The sequence below is a fragment of the Drosophila melanogaster genome, chromosome 3L (assembly GCF_000001215.4).
Source record: "Drosophila melanogaster chromosome 3L".
Classification (NCBI taxonomy): Eukaryota; Metazoa; Arthropoda; class Insecta; order Diptera; family Drosophilidae; genus Drosophila; species Drosophila melanogaster.
Window position 1 is genome coordinate 8797999 of NT_037436.4, and position 17107 is coordinate 8815105.

The 17107-nt window shown below is 42.9% G+C and overlaps 10 protein-coding genes and 1 pseudogene across 17 annotated transcripts in view; 7 read left to right on the top strand and 4 right to left on the bottom strand.

The window, feature by feature from the left end:
* Fhos (Formin homology 2 domain containing) overlaps positions 1-721 on the top strand; it is a 45101-nt gene extending 44380 nt beyond the window's left edge. For all 8 annotated transcript variants that reach the window (NM_001274670.1, NM_001169916.2, NM_001259755.1 and 5 more), the window contains one exon: positions 123-721. In NM_001274670.1, coding sequence (NP_001261599.1) covers positions 123-196 — 74 coding nt within the window. In that variant the 3' untranslated portion in view covers positions 197-721. The remainder of the gene's footprint in view (positions 1-122) is intronic.
* Positions 722-731: 10 nt separating this feature from the next.
* Positions 732-2534, bottom strand: CG13310 (uncharacterized protein). The gene is made up of 5 exons (NM_140000.3): positions 2327-2534; positions 2091-2243; positions 1773-2036; positions 1048-1569; positions 732-964 (listed from the first exon to the last, which is right to left on the bottom strand). The coding sequence occupies exons 1-5, from the start codon at positions 2472-2474 to the stop codon at positions 846-848; spliced, it is 1206 nt and encodes a 401-aa protein (NP_648257.1). The 5' UTR covers positions 2475-2534; the 3' UTR covers positions 732-845.
* Positions 2535-3541: 1007 nt separating this feature from the next.
* Positions 3542-4166, bottom strand: CG13311 (uncharacterized protein). The gene is made up of 2 exons (NM_140001.4): positions 4101-4166; positions 3542-4043 (listed from the first exon to the last, which is right to left on the bottom strand). Exons 1-2 carry the CDS (start codon positions 4128-4130, stop codon positions 3612-3614), a joined length of 462 nt encoding a protein of 153 aa, NP_648258.1. The 5' UTR covers positions 4131-4166; the 3' UTR covers positions 3542-3611.
* A 298-nt stretch (positions 4167-4464) lies between these two features.
* On the top strand, positions 4465-5601 carry CG34426 (uncharacterized protein). Its single transcript, NM_001104082.1, has 3 exons — positions 4465-4591; positions 4642-5272; positions 5338-5601. Exons 1-3 carry the CDS (start codon positions 4474-4476, stop codon positions 5477-5479), a joined length of 891 nt encoding a protein of 296 aa, NP_001097552.1. The 5' UTR covers positions 4465-4473; the 3' UTR covers positions 5480-5601.
* A 2-nt stretch (positions 5602-5603) lies between these two features.
* Positions 5604-6184, bottom strand: CG32023 (uncharacterized protein). Its single transcript, NM_168295.2, has 2 exons — positions 6151-6184; positions 5604-6094 (listed from the first exon to the last, which is right to left on the bottom strand). The coding sequence occupies exons 1-2, from the start codon at positions 6178-6180 to the stop codon at positions 5642-5644; spliced, it is 483 nt and encodes a 160-aa protein (NP_729415.2). The 5' UTR covers positions 6181-6184; the 3' UTR covers positions 5604-5641.
* A 581-nt stretch (positions 6185-6765) lies between these two features.
* Positions 6766-7814, top strand: CG34427 (uncharacterized protein). The gene is made up of 4 exons (NM_001104083.3): positions 6766-6822; positions 6881-6986; positions 7047-7581; positions 7648-7814. The coding sequence occupies exons 1-4, from the start codon at positions 6781-6783 to the stop codon at positions 7772-7774; spliced, it is 810 nt and encodes a 269-aa protein (NP_001097553.2). The 5' UTR covers positions 6766-6780; the 3' UTR covers positions 7775-7814.
* CG13312 (uncharacterized protein) lies at positions 7813-9215 on the bottom strand. Its single transcript, NM_140003.2, has 2 exons — positions 8760-9215; positions 7813-8417 (listed from the first exon to the last, which is right to left on the bottom strand). The coding sequence occupies exons 1-2, from the start codon at positions 9198-9200 to the stop codon at positions 7830-7832; spliced, it is 1029 nt and encodes a 342-aa protein (NP_648260.1). The 5' UTR covers positions 9201-9215; the 3' UTR covers positions 7813-7829.
* Positions 9216-9602: 387 nt separating this feature from the next.
* Positions 9603-10409, top strand: CG32024 (uncharacterized protein). The gene is made up of 2 exons (NM_168296.4): positions 9603-10129; positions 10194-10409. The coding sequence occupies exons 1-2, from the start codon at positions 9627-9629 to the stop codon at positions 10318-10320; spliced, it is 630 nt and encodes a 209-aa protein (NP_729417.2). The 5' UTR covers positions 9603-9626; the 3' UTR covers positions 10321-10409.
* Positions 10410-10545: 136 nt separating this feature from the next.
* CG13308 (uncharacterized protein) lies at positions 10546-11309 on the top strand (the record flags this gene model as incomplete). The annotated part of the gene is made up of 2 exons (NM_140004.2): positions 10546-11090; positions 11153-11309. The coding sequence occupies 2 exons, from the start codon at positions 10546-10548 to the stop codon at positions 11307-11309; spliced, it is 702 nt and encodes a 233-aa protein (NP_648261.2).
* Positions 11310-11524: 215 nt separating this feature from the next.
* Positions 11525-12033, top strand: CR46432 (annotated as a pseudogene).
* Positions 12034-12396: 363 nt separating this feature from the next.
* CG13309 (uncharacterized protein) lies at positions 12397-13267 on the top strand. The gene is made up of 2 exons (NM_140005.3): positions 12397-12936; positions 13008-13267. The coding sequence occupies exons 1-2, from the start codon at positions 12413-12415 to the stop codon at positions 13171-13173; spliced, it is 690 nt and encodes a 229-aa protein (NP_648262.2). The 5' UTR covers positions 12397-12412; the 3' UTR covers positions 13174-13267.
* The last annotated feature ends 3840 nt before the right edge of the window (positions 13268-17107 follow it).

The window sequence follows — 17107 nt, forward strand, 5'->3', positions numbered from 1 at the left end:
AACTTGAGGCAACTAACCTGCATGCCCTTTAGACCTAACATTGCATGACTGCCTATGCCTAACTAAATACATATATACTATACTTTTGAAGACTCTGTTATAATATTTAATATATTTTGCAGTACGTCGCACGCTGAAAAACGGTCTGACCGAGGAGGAGAAACAGCACGTGGCTGCCTTGATACAAACCTATTAGGATTAGGACAGACATATATCGTAGATACCCGCATCACATCCGAGATAATACCATCCCCCAGTGACGTCACAAGTCGGGCACTACGCGCACAGACTGAAATTGGCGATCTCAGGCGAGCAAGCGAACCCAGAAATTACCCTTTTATACGACAACGTGCGCATAGTTAGTACTGGTTTTTATTATTTTCTTTTTTGTCACGGCAAAAAAAATGAGTACCAACAACGGCAACAACGCTGCAACGAAAATGTCCTTAAACAAAAGCGTTTATCATCGTGTTTTTCTGTTATATAATTTTTGTTTTGCTTCTGCTAAGTATTATTAATTAAACGTAATTCAATAAACCTGTATTAGTAGTTGAAAACGATTTTAATGTTAGAATTTGGATCACATGAAATTTCGATATCCTTTACGACAACACTAAATTTGTACCAAAACCCGACACGATTTTCTAAATTAACTTAAATTTTAATGTTACGTCTAACTTAATTACGAAAATCAATAAATAAAACATATTTATTACATACGAAAGATGTGTGCGTTTTTCCTGCGACTTTTGCAGCGCCAATCATAATTTCCTTGCGATTTTAGTCGCGTGGAATTCGTCATGTGGATTTTGTGTTTAGAGTATTGCATACTTGTGGGCTGGTGTCTAAAAGCCATTTGTGCATGGTTGCTGAACATAATCAAGGCAAAATCCTCGGTTGTCTATATCATTCGGCGCTTCTACTCCGTCCGTGTGGAAATAAAGCCGGAAAGGACGAACACTTGCTGTGGGGATATATTGAAGAAAATATATTATTAATAATCTTTTAATGATAGGATTCGATTTGATGACCTAAGCTTGTACGTACATTGCACTGTTTTGGCGAGCATTCCGGCCTCCGCACTAAAGGTGCCTCCACAGACGCGATCCTCGCAACCAGGCAGAGGAGGAATCCTGTCCGCCGATCGAATGCAACCAATCAGTAGCCAATCGCTTGTGCAACCGTTCAAGTTTGGTGGCATGCCACCACCACCACCCACCATCGTGGCCACCGGATTGTTGGAGTTCCCAGTGAGTGTGAACGATCTGGATCTGTTGTTCTCCAGATCCGGACATGCGTTGTACTGAATGCCGCAAAAGTTGCGCTCGTTCCGTATGCAGATGCTGTAGTCCTGATTGGACAGTTGTCTTCCACCCACCGTGTTGTAATTAAAGCTGCGCACACGACCACTAATTGCCGTATAGTACTGCAGACAGCCTTGGTCCGCTCGACTGATGCTACCACAGTGGATTTGGGTGACGCGGATTCGCCACAGACGCGGAAAACTTCCGCTGGTGATCACCGACAAAACAATCGGATTGCTCTGGCCAAGACCCGCGTCAATGTACACTGCGAAAACAAAAGGTTGGCATTGAGAAGACGGTTTTGTTTACAGGGCTAATCTAAAAGTGTGCGCTTTAGATTAAATATTTACACACTCGTTTTGATGGCTTATCATCTAATTCAGCATACTTAATCGGTGGTTAGTCTCTTAGAAATCCTTTAAAATTTTCTAGAATTTATGTTTTTGTAAAAGCATGCCAAACACTCACTGTGATCTCCCGTTGAACTGCCACAAATGGTGGGCGTGGGACTACCGCCCGATATGAGCAACTGATCCTGATTGCACAGATGATTGGCTGCCTCTGGAGGAGCTATCGAGAACATATCCAAATCCAAGCGCAGCTGACAGATGTCCGGATGCAGTTTTTGAACGGTTACCTGACAACTACCAGTGCCATCGTAGACATCCGGGTGATTGGGATTCACAAAGTAAGTGGAGTTCTCTCGTATAATACCGCCGCACGTCTGTAGAACTGAACGAAGGTATTAAGAATAGGCGATTGCTTTCACATGGGTGGGAAACTCACAGATGCAGCAGACGCCATAGCCACCGCCACAAGGACCGGCCGGGATGCCGTTCCGCAGTACACAATCCTTGCTGGGAATGCAATTTCCCTGTTCGCCGGAGGGCGCTGAACAGCTGCCAGGACCGATGGGCACCAGGGCGAAAATGGGCAAAACTGGTGGATGTTACACAGAATTCAATTCAATTTTTTTCTTTTGTTAACACTAACTGCTGGTCTTAGCCAGCTTTAAGACCCACATTTGGATTCGCGCCAACGTGGTGCAGGAGTTAGCCACTTGCTGCCGAAAAGCATATCCCGCCAACTGTTTGTCGGAATCTGTTTCTGGATTTTACAGTTGGCCAGGACCAAGAGGCAGGAGAGCAGAGTCAGTTGCAGATGCAACATGGTAAATAATCCACTGGGAGATCGGTAGTTGTTGGGCAGATCCGCTCGCGTTGATTTGTGACTTTGTTATGAAAGGCAGCAACCGCGGGGGCGACAATTTATTTCACTCGGCGCGGCAAAAAGTTTAATGACCGCAATTTGTTCAACGCTTTTCGCTTTTTAGTTTTAGTAAGCCCAAACGCAGCTGAGTTTAGCTAAATATTAATTACAATAACAAAACGCAACCGTCACAACAATTAGATGCGCCACAATCAACGAAGTGCCAGGGGGCCTTTTCGGATGTTTTGGCTGCTCTTGGTTGGTTTGAATGGCTTCGATGGGAGGTGGTCCCATCTCTGTGCTCTCGCTTTTCACTGTTTGTTTCCTGTTGCGAATTTGTTTTCCACACCTTTGGGCGCCCATTAAATGTGGAGCAACACCACCCGTAGGCCAAATATCGGAGCATGAAAGTGCCGAACAATTTGTTTACGGCATCACAGTCATCACAAAAAAATGTTTTTGGTACGTAACAGCTTTGCACCATTTTGACGTCATTGCTTCATATGTCTAATTTGATTACGCAGCACTCTCGCTCAATTGGGTCAATGTCAATTAAATTGCTTAATTTAATTAAAACATACTTAAAGTAAATAGAGATACCTCCAAATTTGTTTTCACTTCTTTATGGCGAAAGAACTGACCTTCGCAATAGAATTTGCGATGCTTTTGGCCCTGACAACATGAGATGACCAAAACAATGATAAGCTTTTAGCTTAACAGTGATAAAAAGTGTTTTATTGCTGGAATTCTTAAGAAATTCTTTTTCGTCTGCTGACTTGTCTACTAACAATAAATTATGTTAGTTATATAACAAAAAGGACAGATAGAAAATTAATGGAAGAGCGAAATTAAATGTGGATTGCTTTGTGCATGATTCGTACGTTCACCATTTGGTAAATCTAGGAATTGTAAAACATTTATGCCCTAGATGAGATTCAAATAAAATCTTAATGATCAATGTTATCTACAAAGTTTCACTTTAATAGGGAAACTTCTTTTATCATTGAAACAAACTATTTATATAAGTTACAAAAATCGTGGTTTATTTAATAGTTTAGACATGAGGTAGTGAAAGCATTTTAAATTAATTCAAAAGTTCTATAGCGGACTGTCCCTATCGCATTCGACGGAATCACCCACTTCGCAGAGATCCACGCAGTATTTGCCCGATTTAATCGAGCAGATCTTGTTGTCCTTGCACTTGGTGACCTGGCCAGTTAGGTTGGTGCCATCGCACATCTGGAAGGTGGTGCGACTGGTGCAGACGAACATGCTGTTTCCATCGCAGGTGGGGCAGGATCCATCGGCAGTGCCTGAGCAGGAGCTATCCACTACACTGCTGTCCATGCAGATGATTGCCAGGTCGGTGCAGACCTTGTTATCCGGACACTGAAGGACCTGATTGGGCGCCACATTATCGGAGCAAAAGCTATAGTGCGTTTCATTCAGGCATTTCACATTGTTGGCTTGGCAACTGTTGCACACTCCTTGGACCAGAACTGCCATCGAGCTTACAACCACAATGAGGCACTAAAAATTATAAATTTGTTAAAACTTTTTCTCAAAATAAATTGCACATTGTCTTACTAGGTTTCTTAGGATTTGGGATTGCTGCATTATGCTGACTTTGAATGTGACTAACGGACTAACTGTGATATCCAACAGCTATAGGGCTTTTATAAGAACTGTCTCTAGAAAACAGAAGATAGCTTTAGCGTTTTATGCCGTAGATTAGGTATGCTAAAGATCTTAGAATATATGATACTGTTTGCCCCGTAGCGCTCCCGTGCTACTCGAAGATTGCGCTACTGGGAAGAGCAGTTTTATGGCATTCCACGGCATTGAAAGATAAATGTTATGGCCCCGAGATCATCACAGAGATATGGCCCCAACCCGGGGTTTATAAAGCTGTGCAGTTGCTCCTTAGAGATTTAATTGTAATTTCAGAATGAAAGCGTTCATGTTGATCGTACTACTGAGTGCTCTTGTGGCACCGTCAATTGTCAGTGCCGCATGTGGCCAGTGTGTGGATGCGCACAGTTGCATCGGTGAATCGGAGTTTCAGTTGTGCTACGATGGTATGTTTTAAGAACTTTCAATGATCTTCCATCATAGATCGTACTTTTAGGTGTCCGGGACCAGACTATCAACTACACTTGCCCCGAATCAAAACCCATTTGCACAACCTACGGAATTATTTGCATGCCCAACGGCACGAGTATAGAACGCGGCTGTGGTGATGTCTCCAATTGTGGTGTTTGCTCAGAATCCACAACTTTTGCCTGTACTTCAAGGACCACATTTGCTGTTTGCAACGGTGATGTTGTTTCCGCCAATAGTTTCGACTGTGCAGAAGACTTTGTCTGCAGTGTTAAAAATGCAGCCAGCGGAAGTCCTTGTATTTCCCGGTGTGACTCATCAGACTCAGATATTTGTGATCGAGTTTTGGAACCCGAAGTGGAAAGCACCACGGCATCAGTGACTCCCACTGTCACATCCACAGTCACTCCCATTGAGACTACTGCAGACCCATCCACAGTCATCACTGATTCATCGACAGGATCAACTGGGGATACCTCCACTGGATCGTCTTCCGTAACTTCGTCGGACACATCAACGGACAGCACCGTGACTGTCACTGATTCAGGAAGCACTACCCAAAGTACTGCAACAACTCCAGCATTCAATGAAGACACCTATTGCCAAGAGATCAACTCAACGGGTCGCTATCCCATACCCAATGACACAGTGTGCACTAGGTAATAACCACATCCTATTTTTATTTATTCTGAAGACAATAATCATTTTCTTTGATTTTTTCAAGCTACATCTACTGTGTTCTAAGGAGTGGAAGCTGGGCAGGATTGCTCTATAATTGCAACGTGCAGAGACCTTATTTCGATGCTGATGTCTTCAGCTGTGGTACTGTGAAGCCATCTTATGCCGGATGCACTAATTTAGTCTAAATCGATTTAATATGTCACTCTAATATATAGTACGCCATTTTATTTAGTAAACGAAATTAAAAACGGTACTTTAATGAATAGAAATATTTCCTCTCTAAAAAAAGGTAAAAAAAAACTTGTATTTCGTTCTTCCTTTTAGTATTGTATTTTGGAGCTTTATATTTATACATCCAAGGGGGACTCTCTGTCGCACTCGAATCCATTTTGAGATTTCGTTATTTCACACTGATCTACGCAAAACTTTTTCGACTTCATGGAGCAGAAAGTGTTATCCTTGCACTTCGTTACTTGGCCGATGAGCTTGCCTTCATCACACATTTGGAAGGTGGTGCGGCTAGTGCAGACGAATAGACCTGCTCCACTGCAAGGAGGACACGATATTTCGGCATCTGGAGTGCAGGAAGCTGGAGTCGATCCCTTGGGCAGGCAGATCTTCAGGAGGCTGGTGCAAACCTGGCCGTCGGGACACTGGATAACCTGATCCGACGAAACGGCGTCGAGGCAAAAACTAAAGTGGGTCTCGTTCAGGCACTTGACATGATTTGGTTGACACACATTGCATTTTATGTCCCCGAGAACATGGACTGCCATATAGGATATGATCACGATGGAGCACTATAGAAAGCATCTTAATTGAACATTATTTTTTAAGGATTTCTGTGCCAAGTTACCAAAACTCTCAGGAGCTGAGTATACTGCATTTTGCAGGCTTTGAACACTTTATAAAGACTAATTGTAGTGGCTATCATGCGCTTTTTTAAATAAGCGCAATGTGCAAATAATTGCATCTTTTTATTGGGGTCTTGCGTCGTAATATACGACCCTAATTATAAAGTACCAGGAAAATGCACTCAATGACATCACATATTAACGAAACAAACAAGAAATGTTGCAACTGATTCGACAACAGAATACTAAAGTTCAGAAACCTTTCGTTCTTAATATTTAAATATCAATTAAATACTATGAGCAGTCATTAACCTTAGGATTGGCATCGCTTACTAAAAACTTTCTTCGCGCAATCCGTTCCACCTACCTAATGTCTAGTAATTAAAGACGTTCTCGACTTATGCTCCATGTCCGCACCCACACATATCAATCAGAATCTCTGGAAACATTCCCATCATAGGATGATACACCACGAAACAGCAATCATGTGGAAAGCCAAGTCAAATAAAACAATTAGCAGAGAAAAGTAAAGAGTAGATAAACAAAGTAGACTAGACATGTAGCTAACATAAGCAAACTTTTAGTACCAACAGTACCTTGACAGTGAGCAGTAGCAGTTCGGAAGTCCAAAAATGACCCAAAGGATTGAAAATGTAGTGAAAGGACTAGTGATGGTAATAACGCTTTTGTGGTATACCAAGAGGAAAAGTGAAGAGCAAAAATATTTTACAGGTGGTTCTGGCTTTTATGGTGGCACAAACGGTGTCCGATTGCAATGTCTGTCAATCAAATCAAGTGGCCTGCATCAACTCCACGTCCTTTTACTTGTGTTTTGGAGGTAATTAATTGCGGAATATAATTTTAAAAGGGTTTTTATTGACTTATAGTGATTTTTCAGATGGAACTCCACATCGTGATCAGCTATACCATTGCTTAGAAGGATTTGACTGCACCAATCTCACGGCGATTTGTGTTCAGAAGAGCAGCCAGCGGCCTCCCAGTTGCGGGGATACCTCTCAATGTGGCCAATGTAGTGCCAATCGGAATTATCTATTCGCGTGCCAGAGTCGTGGTATCTTTCAGATGTGCTATGGAGCCACTAGACCCACTGGGCAATTTGGTTACTGCCCCACGGGTACGGTTTGTGATGCCAGCAGCACTGCGATTTGTGTGCCTGAGGTCGCGGGTCAAACGCTGACCTGTGACATAAATGACGAACTGGTGGACACCACCACTGCAGCGTCCGTGACCACCGAAACTACTGGCGGTACCACTGAAAGTAGCACTGAGAGCACAACTGAAAGCAGCACCGATTCAACTGTAACCACCGAGACGCCCACTACAGTGACGCCTCTAACTCCTGCCCAGATGTGTGCCCAAAGGAATGCCACTGGTCTTTTTCCCGTCATTCCTGCGGATCCCTATTGCCAGCGGTGCGTACAGAATTTTGCGTAAAATTTTCCACATCACTCATTTAATTTAACCACTTATCTTTACAGCTACATTAGTTGTTACTTTCAAAAGAACGTTCTTATCAAATCTGCCGAATATAACTGTCCCACAGATTCCTGGTTTGTTGCTCAAACTCAGAGTTGCGTCTACGTAAATCCCGGCTACTGTCTTTAATGTTCAGCTCATTATAAATAAACCGTCAAATACTCTTTGCATAGAGATTCCTTTTTTAATCTAAAACCACTCCATTGAGGGTTAAACTGGCCACTGTGGTGGAGCATGTGGATGGTAAGGTGGAGACACATGTTCTGCTGGCACTGTTGTAGTAGAGGCTACCGGGACATGTGTACATATTGCCACCCCAAGTGCCTCCGTTCAGAAAACAGTCGATGTACTGATGACACGTGGTGCTGGCATCCGTACCCACCGGGTAGTAGCCCGCCGACTGCATCGCCTGGCAATATGCCTCCGGATTACTGGTCGTGGGTGCCGCAGTCGTCGTGGAACTCGTTGTTGCAGTTGTGGAACAGGTGGATGGCATGGTGGACACACACATCTCGGAGGCACTATCGAAGTACATGGATCCCGGACAAGTGTAGGTCTGGCCAATCCAACTTCCGTCAACCAAAGTGCAGTAGATATACTGGCGACAGGTCGTATACGCGTTATATCCGACCGCGTATTTTCCCTGCGACTGAACCGCCGCACAGTAAGTGGATGCCGAGCTGGTGGAAGGTGGTGCCGCTGTGGTGGAGCTGGTGGTGCTGCTCACCGTGGTTGTGGTTGAGTCATCGCTATACGAACAGGTCGGCATCACCTGCAGAGTTATGTAGATTTATTATTTATTGTGGGCCAGAGGAAAGGAATATACATATTCTGTCACGGAATGAACAGCGTTTTTCTTTGTCCTATTAGACATACAAGTAAATTTCCTAAAAACACCTTGGTTTCCTCAAAATCAATTATAATAATTCAAGCTTTAACGAAACACTTCAAATTGCATACAAAGAGCTTATTTTCTCCAGTCACTTGGTATCACATTCTAATGAATAGTGCTTCTTGAAAGTTTAATTTCCTTTCAGAGTCGTCTCAGCATCCTGGAGCACCTGTTCTTTCTCAAACATCCCATTTCCACCAAGAAGAAGAAAGGCGAACTTACCCCATCCGCTGGCAGACCGCATATCTGGGTGTCGTTGATGTTGCACACATAACCGGAGGCACAGGTGCCCACCGAATCCTGGACGGTATCTGTGCCCAGGCAGAGGGCGAAGCTCTGGGTTCCGGTGCAGGCGAACGTCTGGGTCTCATCGCACTTGTTGCACTCCTGGCAGTCCGCCTGACTGTCAGATGCCGAGTCCTCCGGCTGGCAGAGCACACCGCTGGAGCCGCTGACGCAGACATAGCCGCTGGGGCAATCGGTGGGCGTGGCCGTGGACAGGACGTCCACCTGGCAGGACTGCATCTGGGTCGAGGAGTAGCAGGTCAGATTGTTGACGGTGTTGCAGACGTTGCAGGTGCCATGAGTCGAGGACACAAGGCAACCGAGCAGGAAAAGCAACAGCGGCAGGCCAAGTGGCAAGCAAACACGGTTAGGCGACATTTCGGGTTGCAATTGTTTTTTCCGACTGATGTCTGTGCCTGGCAGGCATGTGGCTTAAATAGAGCGCTTTTTTGGCAGCTATTTTGGAGCATGCAGATTGCTCTTAATCCACAAAGACCTCGGCAGGCGGGACCTTGGCTACTGCTCCAATTTAGATAAGCTCTTGCTGCTTTGACGGACTGAAAAGGGTAGCATACTTTTTGGTGTTGGCGAATTTTTATTGGGTTATTTTTGTTGTATGTTTACATAGTAATATAATAGCGATATATAAAACTGAATATGTATGAAACCTGTTAGGCGACAAGGATAAATAGATATCACTAGCTTTTTTACTACTCAAATAGCCTTATCTTAAATAGCTTTCTGGATAAGAAAGTTGCCTATATAGTTTGTAAAGTTTGAATATACATGCAGTTACTCTTGAAAATGCAACGGCACCTGCTCTTTTCAGTATTTTTGTTGGCCACTCTAGTGAAATTTAGCCAGGCCGAGTGCAATATCTGTTCCTCTGAGAGCAATGTAGCCTGCGTGTCCAAGAATCAGTACCAAAACTGCTCGGCAAACGCTATTCCTACAGGTACCGTGTATACATGTCCAAATAATACATTTTGTACGGGATTGCCAGAGAAATGCACTTCCAACGAGGCTTTTGCATCCTGCAATGATTGCAGAAAGTGTGACGGAATTATACCATTCGCCTGTACTAGTCCAACAACTTTTGCACTTTGCAATGCTGTGAATGAAATTGCAAGCAATGAATATCCCTGTTCGACAGGAGAGGTGTGTCTATACCAAATTGGCAATCCTTGTGTGGCCTCACCAAACGGCACAAGTGCCTCGTGTTCCCAGTATGCTTTAATCGATGATTTGTGTATCCAAAAGAGCTCCACGGGTCGCTTTCCTTATCCCAATGATTTAAGCTGCCTAAAGTGAGTTGTTTATATTGTATATTAATATGAGTGCATCTTCATTTTTAATCAATCTTGTTTTTAGATATATTTACTGTTTTCGCAAGAGTTCCACCTGGTCCGGAAATTCCTGGCAGTGTCCTTCAAGTAAACCATACTTCAGTGCCAGCACTTCTACTTGTGTAGCGACTAAACCGGCAACATGTGCCTAGTTCATTGTTATAAAAGAAATCTTGTAATATAAATATATTTACATACTGCATAATTTGAATAGAGTATAAGAACCGCTTTATATCATTGGACACATTGACTTTATTAGTTCGTCAACAATCTGGTAATAACTCTTTGTTGGAAGTTCTAGTTTCTCCGAGTGATAAGATTACTGCGAGCGCATAAAGCCAACTGGTTGACACCAATATCGCTAGTTTATTGTAAAGATGCTGCGCTGCTTGATCTTGCTGGCAATCGGAGTTTTCCTGGTGATCCGTATTCTCGGTATCCGTGGGGATTGCAATGTGTGTGCCTCCGTTAGCAATGTGGCCTGTATATCGAACACCTCATTTCAATTCTGCTCCAGCAGCGCATTACCTGCTGGTCCCGTTTACACGTGTCCCACGGGTTATTATTGCACCGCAAATGACGTAACGTGCAATACAGACGTGGCCCAAAGATCCTGTATAGGTTGTGGCACCTGCGATAGTGGCAATACATTTGCCTGCCTCACTGCAAGGACATTTGCCCTGTGCCTGGGAACATCGACTCCTTCCCAGATCGTCGGAAGTTGTGGCTCGAGCTATGTATGTGATTTTAATAATCCGTATATTTGTGGTAGTCCAGCGGCAGGATCACAGGCCACTTGTCCGGGTGACGGTAGTGGTACTGGACTGGATGTTACGTCAACGACACCCACCACCTATTGTTCCATCGTCCAGCAGCACGGAAGATTTCCCTACGGCATTGATCTCAACACAACCTGCAGACAGTAAATATTAGGAGTTCAATTATCTCGTATATAAAAAATTAAACCGCTTATTTCATAATAAGGTACATATATTGTTATCTCAATGCAACTAACTGGGCAGGAGGCCTCTACTATTGTCCTGGACAAACTTACTTCAATAGCTCATCGGGGTATTGTGGCACCGAAGTGCCAGCCAGGTGCACTAATGGAATTACCAGCTTGACACTTACCATCACATAAAAATTCATAAAAAAAAACAATCATATAGTCTAAAGATTTTGGGAGCGTTGATAACAATTGCTTTTAAAAATAAATAAATAATTTTTTATAGTCGCAACACACAACTAAAGCGTTTACAAAACAAACATAAATATAGATACTGCCCTTACACAAGATTAGATTGCAACTCAACAATTCCGTTTGCTCAAACGCTGTCAACTCCGTGTAATTCAAAAATGCTGCGGTTAGTGATCTTTCTGGGAATAGGAGTCCTCGGCTGTCAGGCTCTCTGCAATTCGTGTTCCACGAAGTCTAAAGTGTCCTGTCTCTCACAAACAGAGTTTCAGTTCTGCTCATCTGCATCCGTGCCAAGCGGAAAAGTGTACTCCTGCCCTAAAAATCACTTGTGCACCGGCGAATCCATTGTCTGCAGCAAAAATGCATCTCTTGCTGCATGCAATTGTTGCAGTGAGTGCACTTCCGATAATCAATTAGCCATCAGGGCAAGTGAAACGGAATATTGTCGAACCTTAAGACGGTTTGGACGATTTCTCCATGTTCAGGATTCTTCTATATCCATCAAGCAGTAAGTAGAACTAATATTAATACACATTTTGTTTCATATTATAGCTATTTCAGATACGTCTACTGCTATTTTTCCGGTGTCAATTTTTATGGAAATGTGTACTCCTGTAAAGGATCCACAATCTTTGACAGAACCACTGAAATTTGCACGTTAAGGTAAATAAGTTTCAATGCAAAGGCTAGAGTTTTATTACGTAGACAATGAGCACCATTAACTGATAGTCTAATCAACTAAACTTGGAAAAACGTGACCTTCTTTGAGAAATTAAAAACATAGTTAAAACTGGCATTGTAAAACATATAAAAATATTTCTTGAAACATTTCGAGGCCTTATGCGATTAATTATTAATAATTGCAGTTGTGATATGTTAACTTGCATTTTATTTATATAATTTGTTTTTAAGTCACGTGAATAAAATGCATGCACCACAATTAAAACAGATCTATAAACGAAGATTAGCCAACTGCACTGGGATAAGATAAGTCCCACTAGATAAATTGGGTTGCAGGGCTTCCACTTTCACAGTTTCATTCAAAGATGCTGCGCCTACTGATCGTTTTGGGATTTTATATCCTGGGCTGCCGAGCAGCCTGCAATACCTGCAACGCTAATGGCGTGTCCTGTATATCGGAAACGGAGTTTCAGTTCTGCTCCTCCGCCAGCGAACCCATCGGAAACCTCTACACCTGCCCCACCGGTTACTACTGCACAGAGAGCACGCCCATTTGCAGCTCCGTGGCATCTTCGGCAGGTTGTACAGGATGCAATACGTGCAGTTCGGATAATCGTTTTGCTTGCACCGGTCGGAATACCTTTGCGCTGTGCCTAGGTACTTCTACACCCAGTACATCGATTGGCGGAAGCTGTGGCACTAATTATGTATGCAACGTGGGGAACGCCAATATCTGTGGCAGTCCTGCCACATACGCAGTATCCTGTTCCACATCAAGTACGTCAGACTGCGATACTACGGCCATCAAAAATGCCACCGAGTATTGTCAAACCATTCAAACAGCCGGAAAATATCCTTATGGCGGAGATACCTCAACCACCTGCAGGCAGTGAGTAATACACTTAATGAAAGTCCAAATTTGCTAGTTTATTTTCCTATACTAATCGATTGCCATTCCAGATATGTGAACTGTTACACCGCTGCTGGTATTTTCTATGGAAATGTGTACACTTGTCCAGGACTCACCTACTTCGATAGTACCTCCAAACTTTGCACCACCCAAACGCAGGCCAGATGCTCGGATACAGTGTCTTGTTTGACTCTCAATAACCGATTATTGCCGTAGAGTTAAGATTCTAAGGGCCTGAGGTATCTTTATTGTGGTAATTATCACAGGGCAAGGGTATCTTAATCAAATAAAGGTAATTCATTAGAAAAGCAAATGTTGTGCTGCCAAGAGACCATAATTAATTAGCTTGTTGTGTTTAAACTTTAAAAGCACTTTCATGTGTGCTAGAAATGTATCTTTTTGTCTTGTATGTATATATGCACTGTAAGAAGGAAAGTATTGTTCAGCAAGCCAAAACTGGTGATTTAATGATATCGAAATTCAGAAACGCCGACCAATTCCTCCCAAATTCCCATTACATTTGCCGTTCATCAACAGAACGTGGCTTAATGAACAAAGTGCAACTTAAATCGATTTTTTCCGCCATTCAATTTGCGCGAGTATTTCTCCCAACAGATGCTTCACATTCAATCCACTGCCACTCGCACAGGCAGGCCAAATTGTGGTCTATGCCCTTTTATGACGTATACGCCACGTTGGCACTTCCACCTTGGAACTTTTGCTGGCCTCGCAGGCAGGAGTTTGGAGAGAACTCGCATACAATTATGAAGTGTGCCCAGTAGCTTTAACGTTCACAAGTTTTCCGAGCTTTTCCCTTTTTTTCCGAGCACATGCCATAAAAAAATCTTTGCCAGACACTCGCTGATTTTTTCCATTCGGTTCTCTTTCCCCAACTCCTCCTATGAGTTGATGTGGGTCAGCTACATGGCCACAAGGGTCGCAAAAGTTTGTGGCCTGGTGGCATGCCACCGAAAATTCAATTCGATCCCAAGGCTGTGCCACAAAGTTTTCATTCAGTGTTTTCGGTTTCAATGGTTTCGATTTCACACGCCCCAAATCCCCAGCTACGACCTCGCCATTTCCCCCCTGCCAAAAATTCAACCAAAACACGCACATAGTTTCTCCTGCGGCTACGTGCACAATGTGCAATTGATTGAAGTGGGTTGGGATGTGCAGGAATTCCGGGTCCACATGCTGAGGTGACTTGCACATACTTTGATGGACACGGTGGCCGCAAATTTCTGCGGTGCACTAAGGTAATCCCCGAGTTCAATTAAATCGAAATGCAAACCGCATACTTTGGTGAAATCTGTATTTTTATAATCGGTATATCTAGTTTTAGGCCCGGTCGCATATATATCCCAATATCCCAACAATGCTATATATTTTTGGCCAGGGTGATAATCTAGCTGTAGGCGTTGGATTTTTTTTTGCTTCCTAAACGTTTTTATTTAGATTTATGACGCTGGGGGAAATATAGATACGTTAAGAAGCCAGGCAAATTATAGAATCACTTAAGCAAAATCCGCGGTGACTACAGATTATGAATAGCTTTGAAAAACCATATTTTTCTGTGGAATTTTTAGACCTGAAACGGGTGAGGTACTATATTGTTCTTTTCTAGACAAAGATTTAAAAGATTTTAAATTTGTTTTCTGAGTATTTGCAATCATATTTTCTTTAACGGCCTCTTGTACTAATATAATTCTTAATTCAATAATTTATGTTTGTTTTCTAAGAATCCATGTCAATTTTATACCAAAACGATATTACTTGCTTCAATTATTTTATGAATTTAACAATCCTTGCTGTCTGCCTCGACTGAATTTTCTTAAAACTTTCCCTCTTTCAGCAGAGCAAATACAGAGTGCTGTGGGCTTTTAGTTCGCTCTCAACTTTTATTTTCACTGAAAACTTTTGTCCCAAAACCAGAAGATAATGCATATTTCAACAGCTATGTAATCATGGCACTCACGTTGAGTTGGCATATGTGCCACACCAACAAGCCCTCTAATTTTCAACCGCGAGATAACTTTCTGTTGTTCTTGCGACTCATCAACGTCAAGAATCAACAGACTCGACAACGTCGTCATCATCATCATCGCGTCATAGTTATCCACGATGTATATAAATATAAGTATAATGGCACTGCACTTAGGCCAGATGAATTCATTAATTATTTCCCCTAATAGAATGAGAAAACGAGGAAGTCTTACTAGACTAATTAAATTGTATGGGACAGAGGCCCTGAAACTACTGATGAATACGCGGACCGAACTTTAAGGCCCTGCTTGTGCAAAAGTCTTGAATGGCAGCCACTCGAGGCGTCCTTTCACCTGTCGCCGGCTTTTGTGTTTGTCAAGCAGCCCGTTTCAGAGCTCCTCGCGATTAGTTTTAACCATGTTCCAAAGCCGGCTTTAATGCATCCAAGTCGGCGAACCGAGCCAGCTGCGAAAACAGGCCTCGTCGAACCGCCTTCGAGGCATCTGGAGCGTGCTTAGTCGGCGGCTGACATATCATCGCATCTGAATGCGTTTGCCCCGAACGCCTTCAAGCGCCAGATATGGCCTCTTTGGGCCCAGATCCGCACTGAAATAAGGCCAACTGCAAATGGGCTTTAAATAGCAGAGAGCACCCGCTGTTTACCCTGTTCGTGGATGTTTCTGCGAGGGCACTGCAAGAAATTGGCAAGGATGAAAAGATATATAAATGCATATTTGAAGAACCTCTTTGAAGTTTTATTAGACATTTGTTGCACCAGGTGTATCTTTTGATATTGCAGTAGTTTTATTTCTATAGTGATAAATGTACCACTATTTTCTCTCAGTATGCAGTTCATCTTGTGGGCGCCTGTGTGTGTGTGTGAGTAACTATTTTCCTTATTAGAATGTTGGCTTATTTTATATTCCCCTTGCAGCGCTATTTCTAGCATTGCTGCTGGCTCTCGGCTTTTAATTAAAGTTCTATTTCCATCTGTTGTTTCGAATCGTCGGCCGAAATTGCGGCATGGCGCCTGTTGGGCCCACGCCCCAGCATCACTCCAACCATCGAACCACCCAACCACGGAACCACCAGGCCAGCACCACCCAAAGCACCACCCCATTGACAGATAGTACCGCCCACCTGCAGCGATGCCCCTGGCGACTGCAATTAATTTATTTCGTTTCTCGTTTTCAATGGGCAGGTTGCCCATTAGTTTGTTTATCCATTAATTTCGGGTTAATTGGCCATACTGCCAAATACGTCGAACTATAGTTTTGTTTGTTTTGCCTTTGATAGCGATGAATCTATGGAAATGGAATTGGATTTCGGAAAGCAGACAGCAGCATTAGTTTACGGTAGATCTATATGCTGCTAAAAAAAAAGAATACTTAGTAATAACCTTGAACGATTATTGTTTTATAAATATATATTAGCTAAGCATTTGGTTTACATTAAAATGTGAAACATTTTCGACATTCCTGGCATGTCTTTGATGGTATGATGAAAAACACCGAAGTATTAAAGTATTTAATACCTTTTTCCATCTCACCTACGCAGTTAGCGACGCCAAACATTTAAATATCGTTTCAACTTTATAGAAGCATTTAAACCGTAGCAAACTTGGACCCTAAACGTGACTTGCAATTATAAATATTCAAAAGTGCGCCAAACCGCTCGATAGTTAATCCTGTCCCGCCGAAAACAAGAGCAACAGAACACGTAAACACGAAAACAACAACATGTCGGGGTACCCAAAAGCCCCACCCAAATAGGTTGACAGTTCAAGTACACGAGCTTGTCGAACAATTTTGACACAGCCATGCGATGAGGTCAACGAGGCCACGGCCCAAACGCCCATGCATTATTATATAATGCGGCAATGCAGCTGCCCCACCGCGTGTGTTGCCACCCACAACAATGTTGGGGATCTGGATGAAAGGGTGCTGCCAGGTGGCAAACAGAGGTGGCAAGGGTACCATGCTCGAAATACTCAAAATACAGGGTAGCAAAACAGCTACCTTTCAGATTATGATAAATGTGAAAATGGAATGAAATTATGATGAATTGTTGGTAAAATGTTGAAAAATTTATAATGTAATACCAACCTTTTCTGGGCTATTTAATCAGTTGGTAGTGCTGTGTTAAAATATTGATTAGGTGTCTTGAA

What these genes read in the sequence shown, in the direction of transcription:
- CG13309 (NM_140005.3), top strand. Translation starts at nt 12,413, where the DNA reads ATGCTGCGCCTACTGATCGTTTTGGGATTTTATATCCTGGGCTGCCGA. An exon ending in ACCTCAACCACCTGCAGGCA is followed by an intron (nt 12,937 to 13,007) that starts GTGAGTAATACA and finishes TTGCCATTCCAG; the next exon opens with ATATGTGAACTGTTACACCG.
- CG32023 (NM_168295.2), bottom strand. Translation starts at nt 6,180, where the DNA reads ATGCAGTATACTCAGCTCCTGAGAGTTTTG. An exon ending in CTCAGCTCCTGAGAGTTTTG is followed by an intron (nt 6,095 to 6,150) that starts GTAACTTGGCAC and finishes TGCTTTCTATAG; the next exon opens with TGCTCCATCGTGATCATATC.
- CG32024 (NM_168296.4), top strand. Translation starts at nt 9,627, where the DNA reads ATGCAACGGCACCTGCTCTTTTCAGTATTTTTGTTGGCCACTCTAGTG. An exon ending in AATGATTTAAGCTGCCTAAA is followed by an intron (nt 10,130 to 10,193) that starts GTGAGTTGTTTA and finishes TCTTGTTTTTAG; the next exon opens with ATATATTTACTGTTTTCGCA.
- CG13310 (NM_140000.3), bottom strand. Translation starts at nt 2,474, where the DNA reads ATGTTGCATCTGCAACTGACTCTGCTCTCCTGCCTCTTGGTCCTGGCC. An exon ending in CTATGGCGTCTGCTGCATCT is followed by an intron (nt 2,037 to 2,090) that starts GTGAGTTTCCCA and finishes ACCTTCGTTCAG; the next exon opens with TTCTACAGACGTGCGGCGGT. An exon ending in CAGTTCAACGGGAGATCACA is followed by an intron (nt 1,570 to 1,772) that starts GTGAGTGTTTGG and finishes TTGTTTTCGCAG; the next exon opens with TGTACATTGACGCGGGTCTT.
- CG34426 (NM_001104082.1), top strand. Translation starts at nt 4,474, where the DNA reads ATGTTGATCGTACTACTGAGTGCTCTTGTGGCACCGTCAATTGTCAGT. An exon ending in GTTTCAGTTGTGCTACGATG is followed by an intron (nt 4,592 to 4,641) that starts GTATGTTTTAAG and finishes TCGTACTTTTAG; the next exon opens with GTGTCCGGGACCAGACTATC. An exon ending in AATGACACAGTGTGCACTAG is followed by an intron (nt 5,273 to 5,337) that starts GTAATAACCACA and finishes GATTTTTTCAAG; the next exon opens with CTACATCTACTGTGTTCTAA.
- CG34427 (NM_001104083.3), top strand. Translation starts at nt 6,781, where the DNA reads ATGACCCAAAGGATTGAAAATGTAGTGAAAGGACTAGTGATG. An exon ending in TAGTGAAAGGACTAGTGATG is followed by an intron (nt 6,823 to 6,880) that starts GTAATAACGCTT and finishes AATATTTTACAG; the next exon opens with GTGGTTCTGGCTTTTATGGT. An exon ending in CTTTTACTTGTGTTTTGGAG is followed by an intron (nt 6,987 to 7,046) that starts GTAATTAATTGC and finishes GTGATTTTTCAG; the next exon opens with ATGGAACTCCACATCGTGAT.
- CG13312 (NM_140003.2), bottom strand. Translation starts at nt 9,200, where the DNA reads ATGTCGCCTAACCGTGTTTGCTTGCCACTTGGCCTGCCGCTGTTGCTT. An exon ending in GCGGTCTGCCAGCGGATGGG is followed by an intron (nt 8,418 to 8,759) that starts GTAAGTTCGCCT and finishes ATAACTCTGCAG; the next exon opens with GTGATGCCGACCTGTTCGTA.
- CG13311 (NM_140001.4), bottom strand. Translation starts at nt 4,130, where the DNA reads ATGCAGCAATCCCAAATCCTAAGAAACCTA. An exon ending in CCCAAATCCTAAGAAACCTA is followed by an intron (nt 4,044 to 4,100) that starts GTAAGACAATGT and finishes TATAATTTTTAG; the next exon opens with TGCCTCATTGTGGTTGTAAG.